This window comes from Lampetra planeri, chromosome 72 (assembly GCF_965212315.1).
Source record: "Lampetra planeri chromosome 72, kcLamPlan1.2.h2, whole genome shotgun sequence".
In the NCBI taxonomy this organism is placed as follows: Eukaryota; Metazoa; Chordata; class Hyperoartia; order Petromyzontiformes; family Petromyzontidae; genus Lampetra; species Lampetra planeri.
The window spans coordinates 2,772,043-2,788,321 of NC_136177.1; the positions used below are offsets into that span (position 1 = coordinate 2,772,043).

Genomic DNA, 16,279 nt, shown 5'->3' on the forward strand with positions numbered 1-16,279 from the left:
GCAGAGGTCTCACTCCGAATCAGTCGAGCGGCAATATCTTTTCATCGGTTGCGTAACGCTGTGTGGAAGCTACCTGGTCTGTCGCTCCGCACGAAGCTTCAGGTCTTCTCGGCCACGGTCATTCCCTCCCTTCTCTACGCTTGCGAAACGTGGACCCCCCTAATGCAGCATCTTCGCCGGTTGGAAACATTTAGGCTGGCCTGCCTACGATCCATCCTGGGTTTAACCAGGCTGGATTGTGTGAGGAACTCACAAATCCTTGAAAGATCTGGGCAAAGTCCCATCGGTGAGCTCCTCCGGCAGGCAAGGCTGCGTTGGCTGGGTCATGTAGCCCGCATGCCCAGCCACCGCATGCCTAAACAGCTTTTGTTCGGCCGGATCGAGGGGGCTAAACGGGCGCGGCACGGGCTAGAGAAGAGATGGAGTGATGTGGTACAGGAGGACGTGGAGCTGAGTGGACTTGCCGATGACTGGTACCAGCGGTGTCAAGATCGGCCTCAGTGGAGGAGGCTCGTGAAGGACGCTACTGGGCAGTTGGAGGCAGTCGCCCTCCAACAACAATGGAGGGCGGAGGAGCGACGCTCACAACAACGAGCGGAGTGCCGAGTGGCTAAAGCACAGCAAGTTGGTACAGTAGGGGGCACAGGTGGTGCATCAGCCAGTCATCTCGGTCATCTCGCTCAGTCGACCCGTGGCACCTGCTGGGTCTGCCCCGTGACCTCCTGCCTGCGGGCGTTCGACACTTCACGTGGTCTCAAGGTGCACTTGGTCTGGCACAAGCGTCGTGGTGACGTCACCGCCACTTAGTGGCGAATGGCGGTTGTTGTTGTTGTGTGAAAGTGTGTGTGTGAAAGTGTGTGTGTGTGTAAGTGTGTGTGAAAGTGTGTGTGTGTGAAAGTGTGAGTGTGAAAGTGAGAGTGTGAAAGTGTGTGTGAGTGTGTGAGTGTGAAAGTGTGTGTGTGTGTGTGAAAGTGTGTGAGTGTGCAAGTGTGTGGTCTTAGGGGAGGGGAAATCCCTCAGCCTGGAAAACATCATGGGGCAAAGTGCGGATGACCCTGCTGAGGCTTCTTAAATATTGGAAGAATTAGTCACACCCTGTGAGTGGCATGGCTGAAGTGCCATCTGTTGAGGAAGTACAGAAGGGGATCTAGAGTCTGAGACCAGAAAAATCGCCGAGCAGAGATGATCTCCCAAGCGAAATGCTGAGAGAGGGTGGCGTTTGTGCGTAGAGTGCACTATATAATAATTGACAATTATAAAGCGAGTTTCACCCAGAGGTTGCAAGACGCTGCACAGAGCTAAAAGCAAGTAAGTAAATCACTCACTCAATTATATAACCTAATATAAGAACGCAGGCTCATTTAACCAAAGATACAAATCAACCCCTCCCTGACAAACATAACACATTAATAAGGAGAAAAGGCCCTTAATGTAAAAACAAATCTTCAGGTGGTATTTAACAAAAGCGAGGGACTCAGCAGATCGAATTTTCGATGGAAGTGAATTCCACAGCTTGGGGGCAACACGGGAAAGGCCCTCGGCACACACAGACCTTTGTCAATGTGTGCTTCGAAGGTTACTGAGGGATCAAGGACAACACCAAGGTTGCAAACTAAGAAGCATTAACACTGTGGCCATCACACTGACCAAGCCAGCCTTAGACAATTGATGACGGGACCCAACAAGCAGAACCTTATCAGCTTTTACCTTAAGAAAGTTAAACTACATCCAAGCCTTAAATGTCACAATGAAAACAAAGTCCACGTTGGTGTATAATATGGCCAAGTGGGGCCAAATATATGTAGAACAAAAGTGGGTCAAGGACTGAACCCTGGGGGACACCAAAAGAGAACATGTGCCTGAATGTATTCCTTCCAGTGTGACAAACACAACCAATCATCATCAGGTGGAAAAACCACAGCAAGAAAAAATTGCTGAAGTGGGAGAGAGAGCTGCCGTGGCAAGAGGTTATATAGGTAAAAAAAGGGGGAGGGGGGCGCTGCGCTGCGTGAGCGCTCGGGGGAGAGGACGTGGACGAGGGGCTGGAAGTGGGAGGCCGGGAAAGCTGGGGATGCGGGGGGGGGGGAATTAACTCGTAAAAAAATAACCCGTAAAAACAAAGTTTTTCACTCTAAATCCTTTATATGCGTGGCGGCTAGAGTCCTCTCGTCCTCTGGCTTGAGATGGCTGCCACCTATGGGTCAGATGATTGTCTGCCAGCATTAAGCAATTGGTAATTAAATATTTAAAAAAAATTCCCTAAACATTGTCAAATTTTGGAAAAAAAAATTCACAAAATTAATTGTCACGCACAACGAGTCTGTGTGGAAAATGTCAGCTCGATTTGATCACGGGAAGTGTGTTAAAAAACGACCGAAAGATTTGCACGGTCGTAAGCAAGCAAGCAAGCAAGCACGCAAGCACGCAAGCAAGCAAGCAAGCGAACTTAATATAAAGGATTTAAAAATAGACTAGTACCCAACAAATATGATGGAAACAACCATAAACAGTTCAGGTTTTATCTGGTTAATAACGTCCTTCCAATGATCGCTCAGTTTGTACCCATCTTCTCGGTTGAAGTTGTGTCTGTGTTTATATATCTGGATGGCTTCATGAACAAATCTCTTAAAATAGCCGGTGGGTTTGCAGAGTACCTTTATCTTGGAAAAATCTATTTAGTGTGAGCCCACTGCATTTAAACAATGATCAGCAACGGCAGAGGTATCGGTCCTACCATTTTTCAGATCCGCCTTGTGTTCGCAAACACGGTCCGAGACATGTCGTTTCGTTTCCCCAATGTAACTGCGACCGCAGGTACAACTCAGTTTGTAGACTCCAGGATATTGCATGTCAGGAATGACATCCTTCACAGATGGGATTAGATCACGGATTTTGTGTACTGTATTGAATCGGACCTGGATCTTGTGTTTAAGATTTTGGAAATATTTTTGGTAACCCCTGCTATGTATGGCAAAGTGATGGTATTGGTTGGATCCTCAGATGGTTGTCTCCCCATGGCTGGGGAGACAGCTTTGCGGATTGTATGGTAAGAATATCCATTCACCCTGAGGGCTTGGTGTACGTGCTCCAGCTCACTGGCTAGGTGATGCTGGTTGGAGATGCAACGGACCCGATGGTGTAGTGTTTTGATGAGGGAATTCTTCTGGGCTGGATGGTGGTGCGAGTCAGGCTTTAGATAGGCATCCGTGTGGGTGGCTTTCCTGCAGAGTGTCCCAACGAGCCATCAAGTCTTTTGGATCAAAACATCCAGGAATGGTAGCTTGCCATTTTCCACTTCCGTGGTGAATTTGATAGATGAGTGTATGGAATTGATGTGGTTGAGAAATTGGTTGACATTGAAGCGACCGTTGCTGGGCAGCCCATGAACAATTAAAGGATTGCGTATAAACATTACTCGTCATGGCGTCTGATCAGCCACTGTGTTTCCAGCTTCCTGAGCACAAGTACACAACAATTAGGTAAAAAAAAAACATCCAATGCACACTTGTATTTGCAAGAAAAAAGTATAACAAATAGTTTTACTCCGGTATTAATCACATTTGATATGCTCAATAAAAGTGGGTGGCTTCCTTTTGAAGAGAAGCAACTTACAAAAAATCCCTGAGCTATGCTAGTGTAAGGACAGTGCATGGCCTAGTGGCCACAAATAATGATTGCAGCAACGAGGACAGGCTGGGTCAAGGAAAATCTCGATGGAGGAAGAGAGTTTGGGAAAAGGGGCATGGCCAAGTCAAAGTGAGATATAAGGGAGGGTAAAGCGGGGCTTGAGGCTGCTGTGGGGATTCGGGATCCGGACCATCGTCACTGTCATTGCAGTGGATCACCCTCAGTCCTGGAAGGCTGGGACGGAAGTTATACATGTTGTGCTGAACTTTACGCAGACAACTTCTTTTTCCTTCGTCACTTTATTTCACCAAACTCAGCACATTCCACAAGCAAGACTTCAGCGCGTTCTCTGCTCGCTGCGCTGGCCTCGCTCACTCCGTTCCCTCCCTCTCTCTGTCTCTCTCCCCGGCTCTCCTATCTGCTTCGACTGTCTCACTCCAACTGTCGCTTTCTCTCCTGTCTTCTGTTCCGGTTCCACTGCTAACCTATTCTCTCATCTCTTCTTCGTCGTATTCTGCACCACTGCTACCCTATTCTAGCTCTCATTTCTTCTTCGTCTACTGCCAACCTATTCTTCTTCTTCTGCTCCGACTGTCTCCGTCCAGCTCCCAGCACAACTCCCCATCTCACACTCACGTATTTATCCCTGTCCTCATGAATTTCCAATTAATTAACCGGCGTCCCCCCGATGCCCCGCGCCCGCGGCCCCCGCGGCCCCCGCCGCCACCTGCTCCCATCCCCAGACTTGCTGGCGCCACCTTGTCTCTGACAACAACCGGCCAATCACTGCCCTACATCCCATAATTACCCAACAAGCCGTCTCTCTCCGGCCGTTATCGCCCAGCAACACCTGCTTGTCCTGATTTGACCCCAATGTCCATAACCCACACGTGTTTACAATTTCCCCCCTTGGCGCGCGTTAATCCACTACATCTCTCTTCACCGTGGCTACTACAGACGACTCCTATATAGTCAGTCAGCTATATAGTGAACGTCGTGTAGCAGCTACATAGTCACCCAGTTATATATAGTCAACCTGCGCCCACCTGATAACATGTCAGAGTCAGGTAGACTAATATATAATAAGCAAGACAGTATCGGAGTGCTATATTACACTAGTATGGAGGGGGAATATATTGCAGGACAAAATCCATTTTGATTCTGGCTATCGACAACGTCAGTTGGCACGTGATTGCAGAATGGTATGGATTGCGAGCCACCGCCCAGGGTTCTCCCACACATCCGCCACCACAAAAAACGCCGTGGCTTGCACACGCGTGTTTTATACAAAGACCGGCGCTAATCAAAAGAAACGGCACAATTATGAATATGCACGCGTACCCACCGGGTGGTTAAGCTCTAACCTGTGGCGCGAAATTGTGCGCGCGCCTCGCCATTAATGCTATCGCTGTGTAAACACGTTGTGTAAACGCGCAAGCGCCGGCGATCATGTATGTTTTAATACAAGCGCGCCTCACATGCAGAAATAACCAACACTGCGCCGATGCTGCAGCCCCAAACTCGCTCTTTCGCGCACACCGTCTCCCCGCGCATTCGCACCACACACACAAATTGCAGACACAACGCCGAGGTTCTACCAGTGGCGGCTCCTGCAAAATCTCTCAGGGGGGCAAATGTCTGGATGATTGATAAGGATAAGGTCCACCCATGCAAAGGATAAATTAACAGCTTAAGCATGTAAAGGCAACTTCACTTCTTTAATATTAATGAAAATAAAGTGACTCTTACAATACATCTTGTTTGTTTCTATACTCACTATTAATACAATCCACTCATGTTTCTTTTATTAAAGATTTCACTAGGTGGCGACAAATAATTTTGTTGGATGAAACGTGCTTACGTATGATGACGTAAGCACGTTAGTGCGAGCCCTCCCGGAAGCCATAGAGAATGCATTGCAGCGCCCCCCGTTCGAAAAAAAACATCTTTGAATGTAAGTCTATGGGACCACTCGGGGCGATTCTCAGCCGGAGGGAAATCGCCCAAAAAGAGGCGGTACTCTACAGAATGTAGCATGACGCTGATTGGACTATATCCAGAGGCACAGTGACGGCTAGCGTGACTTTGTGGTTGAATGACATTGGTGGTGCGTCGCCCAATCGCCCTAATGAAGAAACCGCCCCTGTGTTCTACCCACACAGAAATCACTCCACCAATACTCTGAACTGAAGTTTATTAACGGCGCAAATACACACAACCTGAAGGTGGAATATTTTGCGAGGAGAGCCTACCCCAACTCTGCCTATGAATCCATTCACACAAATATCCTACCACGTGCCTCGAAGCTGGACTCGCGGCGTCCCACGGACGCTGAGAGAGTTGGAGGGAGGAGGACGAGGGAAGACTTGACCCATCACTGTCTCGCACCAGCACTTGCTGGCACACGGATGCTGCGAGCGGCTCAAAGAGACAGGACGGCAGGGAGAGGGTCTTGACAGGTTGAAGCCAAGTGACCGAAAATCGTCCGGGGCCCCCCTTTTTATTCTATAAACTTCAAAAAGGCACAGGGTGACGTCATATCGCGCAGCCAATCACGAGCTTACCTGTGCCCTCCTTTCTACCTTGGCCTAATCCCCTCACTTCAAAAGGCCGGGATAGCGTTCGTCCCACGCAACCAATAGTGCGCCGACCTGTGGTTACCGCCCCTTTGTTACCACGTCCTTCCTGGAGTGCCACGGCGGCAGCGCCAGCCACCCATTGTCCCTTGTTGCCCATTGTCTGAAAGGGCTCTTGCACTTTTGCTTGCTTAATATTCTGCCCTCTGTCCATCTCCCCAATGCTGTGGGTAACGCATTGCAATTCGCCCAGGGAAACCTTTTCTTTCTGCACCCATACGATCTTAAGCCAATTGTAGGAGCATTGCAATCTGTCCTGCGAGGGTCAGCCAATCTCCTGGCACCGGGAAACCGTGGGACTCCCTCTAGGGGCCCTTCGGATTAAAACCCGATGTGCCAGGCAATCCCCCGTCAGGACACTACGTGGGTGCACTGCGTGCCGGTGTGCGTTTAGTGCGGGGGCCGGGAGGGAATCGTGGCACAGAGTTGCTCCGCAGTCGTGTCACCACAATGCTCCATCCCACAGAAACCCAGAGTGGAGGTACGGCACTGCTTCAGCAGACCTGGGGGAGGCAGTTATTCAATTGATAATTCAACTACAGCTAATGGAGCCATCCGAATCCGTCCGTGCTGGTTGTTGTGTGGGCGCCCATCAGTCTATTCAATTTTCTGTGCACACAAGTCTACCAGATGTTGCGCGATACCAATTCAAAGACACATGCATGACACGCGACAGTATTAACATTACACCAGGGGTCGGCAACCTGCGGCTCCCAAGCCACACAATGCTTTTTCAGGACTCCTTCGTGATGTTTTTCACATGCATTGTGGTTCGAAAGTTTGTTTGTACTAAAATTGAAACATAGTGCTGGACATTTTGGTTGCAGACCCCTGCAATGGACTCTTGAATTGCAGAGGAAAGGTGCCAAGTTACATATTGATATGCAAATTGTGAAATTAAGTGTGCACAAAACGTTACTACAATAGGAGTGAAAAAGGCAATTAAGATTTTGCCACTTGAGTTACAGTAAGTGTGCAGTTATAAATGTTACACAATTCACTTAATTATAATTCATGCAGTTGTGCACTTACGTAATATATAATTAAAGCTGCAGTAGAGCCGTGCTCATCAGCCGCGATCCATATTTTTGCAAGATGTATTAAAGTAAGAGAGACACGCATAAGAGTTCATAATGTCTCCCAAAGCCCCATTCGCTCGATTATTATATTATTAAGTAGCCCCCCCCCCCGCACTGCCTGCGTGGCCAGCAGCCATCAAGTGACGGCTGAGGCGCACAACAAAGTCGCCCCACCTCGTCCAGGCAGCGCTCTTGTGAGCAACTCATGCAGGCGGTAACGATTTTCAACTTCGCATAGAAGCCGCCATTCTATTTGTGCGCACGGCAACGTCCGTACACACGTGGTGGTATTGATAGAGTGAATGCGCGATGTGGCTGCAGCAGCGCCCTCTACCGCTCGGCTCCCCCAGGTTCCGCGGTCCCAGCGACTGGCAGAGCCTCGCCAGGACGGGGTCCCAGGCAGAGGCAGCTGCGGGCAAAACCACAAGACACGTGACCACCAAGACCAGAGAAGGAGGGGGAAAGCGAGTAAACCATTCCCCCCCCATCCCCCATGGTGGCCAGCACCGTGCACGAGGTGATTGGTGTTAACGAACCAAGCAAAGCCACATTTGGTCACTTGCTAGCAATGTTCAATCACCTCAGTTCTTATTTAAAACCAGAATCATTAGTCTAAGAGCTTTATAAATGCAACTCGGCATCGTACTCAAACGATTGGCCAGCTGTTGGTCATCACCAGATCACTGCATGGCTGCTGCCTTCCCATTCCGTGGCTTTCTTGTCTACGTGTCGTTCTCTCGAGGCCGAGCTGGTAGTGCACGTTACAGGTCACGCTTCGTATTCCTAACAAGAGGTCAAACATCGTCAATCTCCCCCTTCGTTGAGGCCTTTCCCTCAGCAGTGGTACGATGAAGACATATCAGGGCTGCACTTTTAGCTCAATGCGTCTCTGTATGACGGTCACTCACTTGTACAACAAAGTCTTCATTAACCAGAGCTGTTGAGGAACAACCTCAAACACCGCTTCACACAAGCTCCTCATCGTCATCACCTGATCAGGAGCAGCAGACGATCTCGCCATCGCGAAATTACTTATTGGCCGCGTCCCCTACCTTATAGGGGAGCCCTAAGCGATCCCGATCCAGATTGAATCACATCCACGCACTCATTGTTTCATCAGCGAGATTTCATCAGATCAGATCCACCAACTCATTGTTTCATCAGTCAGATTTTATCAGAGCAGATCCATCCATTCATTGTCTAATCAGTATAGTTTGGCTCATTGTCTACGTCTCTGGTTTGCCATTTGAACGAATGAGTGTGCATGTAAATGGGCCTAGGCGTGGATCTTGGAGTCTATACGTGCAGCATTGGTCTCTTTGCAAGTCTATACATCTCTGTGCGGTTACATGAGTTTCTAAGTGTATGGAATTTCACGTGAATGTAGGTTCCGATGTGATTTTGTGGATCTTTACCACGGTCTCTTGGAGTCGATTCACAACAATCACAATAAGATACTGATCGTGAAACCCAAGGAGATTCGATGAGATCAGTCCCCAAAGATCAGAATATGGGTAGGGTTGGGATGGTGTGAACCAAGGCCGTAGCCATGGAGTCAACATTGGGGGGGACCAAATCTTCCAGGATGTCTGGGGTCCCAACCCAGAAAAATATCTAAATTTGAAAACTCATTTCCTGCCTAAAATATTTAACAATTCACTAACACATGGAATGGACTTTTGATTTATTTTTTACAATAATGTCGAATAGTGTATTGTATTACATTGCTCTGTTTTTACTTTTTTACCATTTCGTGTTTCATTGTATGTAATGGCAGAGATTAGGGATTAATAAAGTATAACCATAACTACAATGCATTGATTTATATGAAGACAAGTCCAGATATTATGGCCAAGGTTTAGCAATTTTTTTTATTTACATAGCATAGCAATCATTTTTTTATAGCAATATATTGGGGGGGGACATTTTTAATTACGGCCTTGGTGTGAACCTTCACCACCCGCTAATAATTAATCGGTGGCACTCGGCACTTGTGCATGGATCGGAGCTGCATCGCAATCACGAGGCACGTGGGCAGGAGGAGTTAATTGGTTCATGACTTGAAACGGAATTACCCGCGCGCGGATAAAAGTCCCGAGTCGGGCAGTCACCGAGTTGTGTTGTCTGGTGCCGTGCCAAATCTCGGTTGTTGCTGCCCTTGCGATGGAGACCACGAGGGCTTTGTTTGCGGTCTTGGGGTGTCTGTGTCTTGCCTCTGGTGAGTGGAGTTGTTTGGTACGAAGTTAAATTATTCATATTGTTTTGTCATGCTTCTACAGTGTTAAAGGACGTGATCACATTGGGCTCGTAATGAGGGGTTTGGTAAAGCGGGCAGGGTGGTTACTTCACTTCTGAATACCTGGGCACTAATTCAAGTTCTGGTCGTGTTTCTATTCGTGTCCAAAAGTTGCCCACTATCCTTTTTTTTTTTTGCAAGTAGCCGCGTAGTGATGGTGAACAGGGCCTCGGATGCAACTTGTTATCGAGTCTGACTGCCTCATGCTGTATTGTTAACTCTCGTCTCGTCCCTTGTGGCATCGCCAGCCGCAGTGGCCACCTCCGCCACGGTGAGTGTGGTGTGTGACGAAGCGACGCTCACGCTGACCGTGAGCAGGGACCTGTTCGGCACGGGTCACCTGGCCCAGGAGGGTGACCTGTCCCTAGGAGTGCCAGCCTGCCCCGTCACTGGGAGCGACGCCCTTGCTGGGACTGTGACCTTCCTCTACTCACTGGAAAGCTGTGGCAGCAGCCTCCAGGTAACTTGCTGCGAATGCTGCTGCAATATAATCTGCGCATTCCGTTTTTGCGTTGTGTATCCCTGCAATACTTTATTGACCACTCTAAAGTATATACACTACTTTTCCACTTATCGTTCATATGGTTGATGAAGTTGCAGCGCAAAGACTACAATTTTGCGTTCTGGTGCTCGAGCCAGACCACTGCGTCGGGAGCAGCCGCGTGTAACATCGTTGTGATATCCACTTTTGTATTTGTGGATCGGGCATTGCATCCTTTTAGTCTTCCGGATGGCCACAGTCGCACATTGGGCCACTTTTAATTTTCCATTTGGGCATCGGAAATCTGTATTTGCCGTATTTTGTGCAGATGCAGTTTAGGGTGGACCATACGCTTCATGGAAAATGTTGTGCTTTGGATCTTTTTAAAAGGTGCTTGCGTTTATTTTGAACTCCACTTATACCGTAAGTAATTGGCCCCGCGTTATCCTCTCCTAGATGAGTGCAGAGCTGCTGTCTTACGAGAACTACCTCTACTACCGCCCCACGTCCAACACGGGCATTATCCGCACAAACTACGTCGCCGTGCCGGTCGTTTGCCGCTATCCCAGGCAAGTTCACCAGTAGTCTCGTTGAAATTTGCTTAATTTTGAAGTCCAGCTGAACGGCTTGCAATTCTACCGGTGTCTTTTATAACTTAATGCAGTTGCGTGTTCTAGAGCTTTGCAATGTCTGTATTGCACTGCAGCTAAATGACATCAAGTTAATCCACTGCTGGAAAGTATCCCTATGCGTCGTGGGGGTTGTTGGAGCCAACTTTACTGAACGGTTCACATCAAGCGCCTGTTTATCGTGGCCTGCGTCAAACCTGTTTTTAAACTGTAAAATGTACAGTGCTTTATCGACATGTCTCTTCGTCCACGGCACCCGCCTAACGAGTGGTTCAATGAATGCTATGCAATGGAGGCAAGTGACTTGGAATCTTATTTGTTTCTCGTTTGATCCATGTCTTGCACTGCGTTAAATTTACTCCAATTTATAGTTGTGTATCTTCACCTCGCCTTGTACGCTATTAACACCATGGAACTAAGAATGCGTTCACAATTAGTGCTATTGAGCATCACCCACCTCTACTCGTTGTAGAGAATGCGCCTGATCTCTTCCTCACTGCAGGAAGGGGAACGTGTCCAGCAATGCCATCAAACCCACATGGATCCCCTTCAGCAGCGCCAAGGTTATGCAGCAGCAGCTGAGCTTCACGCTGAGGCTCATGACCGGTCAGTGGTGATGTGAGGACGTTGATTGCCTGTTATGCACATGGCTTCTACCAGGATGGCAGTTTGGACAATAAACCCTTGAAGATGTTTGCTTGGTATTGAAGAATAGGCCAGATGTGCCCGTAGTCCCTAAACTTTATCTGAAATTCTTCCACAAGCAGTGGCGTGAGCAAGCACTTTCCTGGCTGCGCTGTTAGTCTGCACTCGGCCTTGGCAATTGTGTTTTTGAAGTTGTCTAATTGTGGTTTTTTTTTTTATGAAGACGACTGGAGTGTGGCGCGACCTTCCACCGTATACCAACTGGGCCAGACTCTGCATGTCGAGGCGAGCGTGCAGACACTGAACCACGTTCCACTCCGGATCTTCGTGGTCGGCTGCTTTGCAACCCCGGTTCCGGACAGGAACTCTCCCCTCAGCTACCAATTAATTTCTAACTCTGGGTGAGATTTATCTCCTAATCGCACATAATGAATGTTTCTGGTCCTTTATAGAGGTGGCATTCTTTGCAGTATGTACAACAGAGCCTGGCCTTGCAATACCCCTGAATCTGGCTCTGGTGGCTAAGCAGGGCCAGATGCATGGTTAATGCTTTTCCTCATGATCTGTCCACTGACAGATGCAGTCAATGTGCGTCATTGACTCTGCTTTGATTTACAATGGGTGGGGGTGTGCAAACGCCCCTACTTTTGCAGCGGTGGGCTTGGTACAGTCTGGGTTAAAGTATTATACACGATCCCAAAGTGCAAGCCTGCCCTATGTAAAGCCACGTATCCATACGTCTACGGTGTCTGTGCAGGTGTCTGGTGGATGGCAAAGTCTCGTATGATGCTCACCTTACTTCTGGCTTCCTGCTCCGGCAAAGTGACAACGTCCTTCGCTTCTTCATAGATTCATTCCGCTTCCTTGCGACGTTGACCAACAATGGCGATCAGGTGATGTACTGTCATGCAGGTTTTTACAGGCTTAAAACCCTTTAGCAACTGGTAGACAGTGTGGTTGAGTAAACCCATCTTCCTCTGTCCAGGTTTTCATCTTCTGCCAGCTGAAGGTTGCAGATGTTGCTACATCTCCAACGACCGTTAATAAAGCTTGCACCTACAGCCCCTTGGCTGCATACAGGTTTGTTTGCTTTCTTGAGTTGCCCAGTCTCTCCGGGGCATTCGATACATAGCTGCAGTGTAGAATGCGCCGTGTATGTATGCTTGAACAAGATCCCTGAGACCTTTTGATTCCGTGCTACAAATGACTCCACTTGCCACGGTACCGCAGCCATTGATGTGCTTTCCCACTGGTCTGCTTGAGTCTTGGTATATTCTAGGAGATTTGTCGTGGCCAACACTTGTTGCGTTCATGTTTGGGGAAAACAGCATTTTACATTGGCTCCTTTTTTGTTCCGCTGTGTTTTTGTAATGCCACCTGGTTGGTGGGTCGTGCTATGGACCTGGTCCCCCAGAGAACCTCGCTCATTCCTAAAGTCGGTGGTAAACAATTAAATAAAGGCCCGGACCTCTGGTACTCTTATTTGACGTGCAAAGCTGATGTCCAACTGCACTGGACGTGGTGTTGGCCACTACCCCTTAATGCTATAAATGCTTTGGGATACCTGTGCTGTTATTCCCTTGCTGTACAAGTGGTCTGCCTTTTTATATACTTGTGAAATTACGACCTTCAACCAGGGTTGTTCCTGACCACCACTCGGGTCGGGAGGGTAGTATCTAAACTGGCTCAACCCTCCATACGTGGTGTTGTAAACGTCAGTGGTCGAGAATGAGACTGGCCACAACCACTACTGCTGGCCTAAACAGCTGCTCCAATCGGCTCTTGCCTCATTGAAATACTATAAGCTTTGAAACTACAGTTGGCATTTGTCGTGTGTGTGGAATGCAGGTGGGTCTCTGCTGATGGCTCGGACTCGGTGTGCAGCTGCTGCGAGTCCACGTGCCCCAGTGGAAGAAGGCGCAGGGATGTGGCAGCAGTGACTGGTGAGTACAACCGTCTTAACCAGTCATTTAAGGAATCGCCTTGAACAGACTCTTGAATATTATGATGGGAGGGGGGGAGTGCTTGTAAAATCCTTCGATATTTAAACATTGCCGTGTACCCAACCCTATTATTTGGGTAATCGAATTTGAAATGAGTACCGTGCCAAAACTTGATAAGAAAAAACGTTTACGAAGCATTTCTATACAATAAGCCAAAGTGGCTTTTTTTTTTTTTTTTTTTTTTACGTGGTGGGGAGCTGTAGCTCGATGGTTATAAAACTGAACTCGACCTGATGACCCGAGGTAGGGTTACTGCTCACGCCTAACACCATCAATGATCTGAACCGATCATGGTGTGACTCATCCTTAAGTTGTAGAATGTGGAACTATTGCCACCAAAGTGGCTGGCTGCGGTTCTGGTCACCCCCCCCTCGTGTGCCATGCCTGCCCTTCTAGATGTTCGCCAACAACACCTGCGTGACGATCTGCATATTATATGGTACTTCTGAGTACAGGTATGCACGTGAGCCAAACTAACTCGCGTGATTAGCTAAAGTGATATACAAAGGCTGACCGATAGGGTTAAATTGTGAACGATAAATCTACGATCTTCAAGTGTCTCCTATGCAGTAGATCTTGTGAACTCTAATTATAAGAGATTTCTCTTTGCAAACCATGCTCCCAACTATAGACCCTTGGGTAAACATTTTCTGCATTTAATTTCTCCCATGCAAAGCATTTAACATGGATCTTTGACGCATGAGATTCTTTGGGAACTTCTGCAGGTACTTAAAACGCCTCCTGTGGTGCTACAGTAAGAAGTCGAAAATGTGCTCTCCTACTCACCAATGACCTTGTAATTCAAAGAACCCCTTGTTTGAATGCAATTGGGTAATATGAACTTCAAAAGACCCGAGCTACTTAACCTGGGCATGTGCCACCTATAACAAAATGTGGTCCCCTTGCTCAGGGCCGTCGTATGCTGCAGAAGATGTGATGCTGGGCCCCATCGTGATTGCCAAGCCCTTCTCCGATAATGCTGAGCCAAGCAGCCCTGAAAAACGGCAGCAGTCACGGGTCTCCACATCTGTATCCACAGGTAAAGCTTCCAGATTCTAATTGAGGCTAAACCAGGCCCTCCATCAGGAAGTCCATCTCATGTTGACTTCTTGCATTGGCAGTCTCTAATACTTACTATTTATATGGACCTTCATGCTATTTGGGCAGAAATTTGCTTTTCGAAGTCTTCCTCCCATTTATCAGCCTGCAATCCATACCCAACTGCACCCCGACTCCCCCGCCCCCCCCCCCCCATAACTAACTGAGAAAGTACAATACACGGATATTACAGCAGTGCTATCAAATGTCCACCAGACGTGGCTATAATTTTCATGAAGTGGCCTTTAGTTGTAAGAAATAAAGTGTAATATTTAAGATGGCACGCTTGTTAATCGATTGCATGGTTTTTAATCCAGATACATTACAGGGCTGTGCTTGTCAAGCTGAACTACACCAATCCCACCAAGGTTAAGTGGCTAAACTTACTGGTGATATTTTTGAACGACACCTTTGCCCACCTTTACCAAATAGTAGGAAAGGTCGATGCCCCCACGACCTCCACAGCATGTGGAAACCCTAGCTTAATGGCTACGCATTTACTCGCCATCCCTTGCACTCAATTCATGGTGATTTTGCAGGTGCCGCTCCCATTCTTGGTTTGGGAGTGGCTGCACTGGTGATGGCTGTCGCAGCAAGTGCCACGGTGGCTTTGTTTGTTTCGAAGAGGCAGAGCACGATTCCTTCAAAGGGATTGGAAACGAGCTTCTGATCTACCATTTGCATTTCTAACCTTATGATTTAATAAAACTCTGCATTTACCTCTGCTGCTGTGGTCAGTTGCTTTTTATGTTATCGTTTTCTATGCAGCTATCTGGCTGTGAATGGCCATAATCCTGGCCAACACGTGGCTACAGTTAAAACACCCTTTGGCTTTAAGCCTCCAGCTCGGTGTGGAAGGACTAATCTGCGGCTATACTTCCACCCCCTCTGATTGGCCACTTCATACATCAATGTCGTCTGCTTGGTGGAACACATCGGATGCCCCAGGCAGGGCATTTTCAGATAGCTGAATGTGGTGGTGCCTATTGCTGGCTTCACTGAAATATGGCTGCACTATGTAAAATTTGAGCTAAATGATGTAGAGCTGTTGCCACCCTGTGCGATGCTGTTGGCATTGGAGCTTGTATTGTCTGCAGTCTGTTCCATGCATTTTTGTCCCACCTTATGTGGGGTCCGCTGACTCTATATATAGTCTTTGTTTGCATTTTGACCACAAATATTAGTTAGTGCAGACATGATTGTTTTGTAAAAGGTTTCAGTTTGGTATTTTAACAACTTAACACCTGTTTTGTTGCCAGAGAAGGGGAAACTTCTTCTCATTTTGGTACTGGCAAAGGAGATCCCATGATGGAGCAGCGTTAACTTTAAACTTGGTCGTGCAAAGGATTGAAAGCATGAACCTCTAATCAATCTGCACAAGTAAGGCCAAATTCACAGATGTGTTCACAAACAGCAGAAATGCCCAAATCCCTTCATTCAGTGCATCCGTGCTATGCAAATCAATGTATTCCAGCCTCGTACAAACGACCAGCTGTGAGGCTGAAGTGGTGGCAGTGTTATTTTTCAGATCACCAACTCCAGGAGTAATGTCACCATCCCAAGCAGAATGGCAGCACAATTTTCCTTAACCAACCCATGCTGGTCTTATGACAAGGCCAGGGGTTAAGCATTGCCAGGACCAAGTTCGTCATCACTTCCATTGTGTGATGCCAGTCCTGGAGGCCACCATGAGACATGAATGTGGTCAGTGTAAGAGCTGAAAATGGCTCCAATCTGCTTGTGGTGGGGGGGGGTTAAGTGCGGTGGCACTAGGCACAGCGTGTG

The 16,279-nt window shown here is 47.9% G+C and overlaps 1 protein-coding gene across 1 annotated transcript; it reads left to right on the top strand.

The window, feature by feature from the left end:
- The first annotated feature begins 9,405 nt into the window (after window positions 1-9,405).
- LOC144737702 (zona pellucida sperm-binding protein 3-like) lies at window positions 9,406-15,213 on the top strand. Its single transcript, XM_078620556.1, has 10 exons — window positions 9,406-9,560; window positions 9,887-10,098; window positions 10,576-10,692; window positions 11,255-11,354; window positions 11,617-11,794; window positions 12,151-12,286; window positions 12,379-12,473; window positions 13,242-13,336; window positions 14,307-14,435; window positions 15,034-15,213. The coding sequence occupies exons 1-10, from the start codon at window positions 9,506-9,508 to the stop codon at window positions 15,162-15,164; spliced, it is 1,248 nt and encodes a 415-aa protein (XP_078476682.1). The 5' UTR covers window positions 9,406-9,505; the 3' UTR covers window positions 15,165-15,213.
- The last annotated feature ends 1,066 nt before the right edge of the window (window positions 15,214-16,279 follow it).

Bases quoted from the DNA above. Each gene is read 5' to 3' on its own strand.
- LOC144737702 (XM_078620556.1), top strand. From the start codon at position 9,506: ATGGAGACCACGAGGGCTTTGTTTGCGGTCTTGGGGTGTCTGTGTCTT. The intron at 11,795-12,150 runs GTGAGATTTATC...GTGTCTGTGCAG, and splicing joins CAATTAATTTCTAACTCTGG to GTGTCTGGTGGATGGCAAAG. The intron at 12,287-12,378 runs GTGATGTACTGT...TCCTCTGTCCAG, and splicing joins TGACCAACAATGGCGATCAG to GTTTTCATCTTCTGCCAGCT.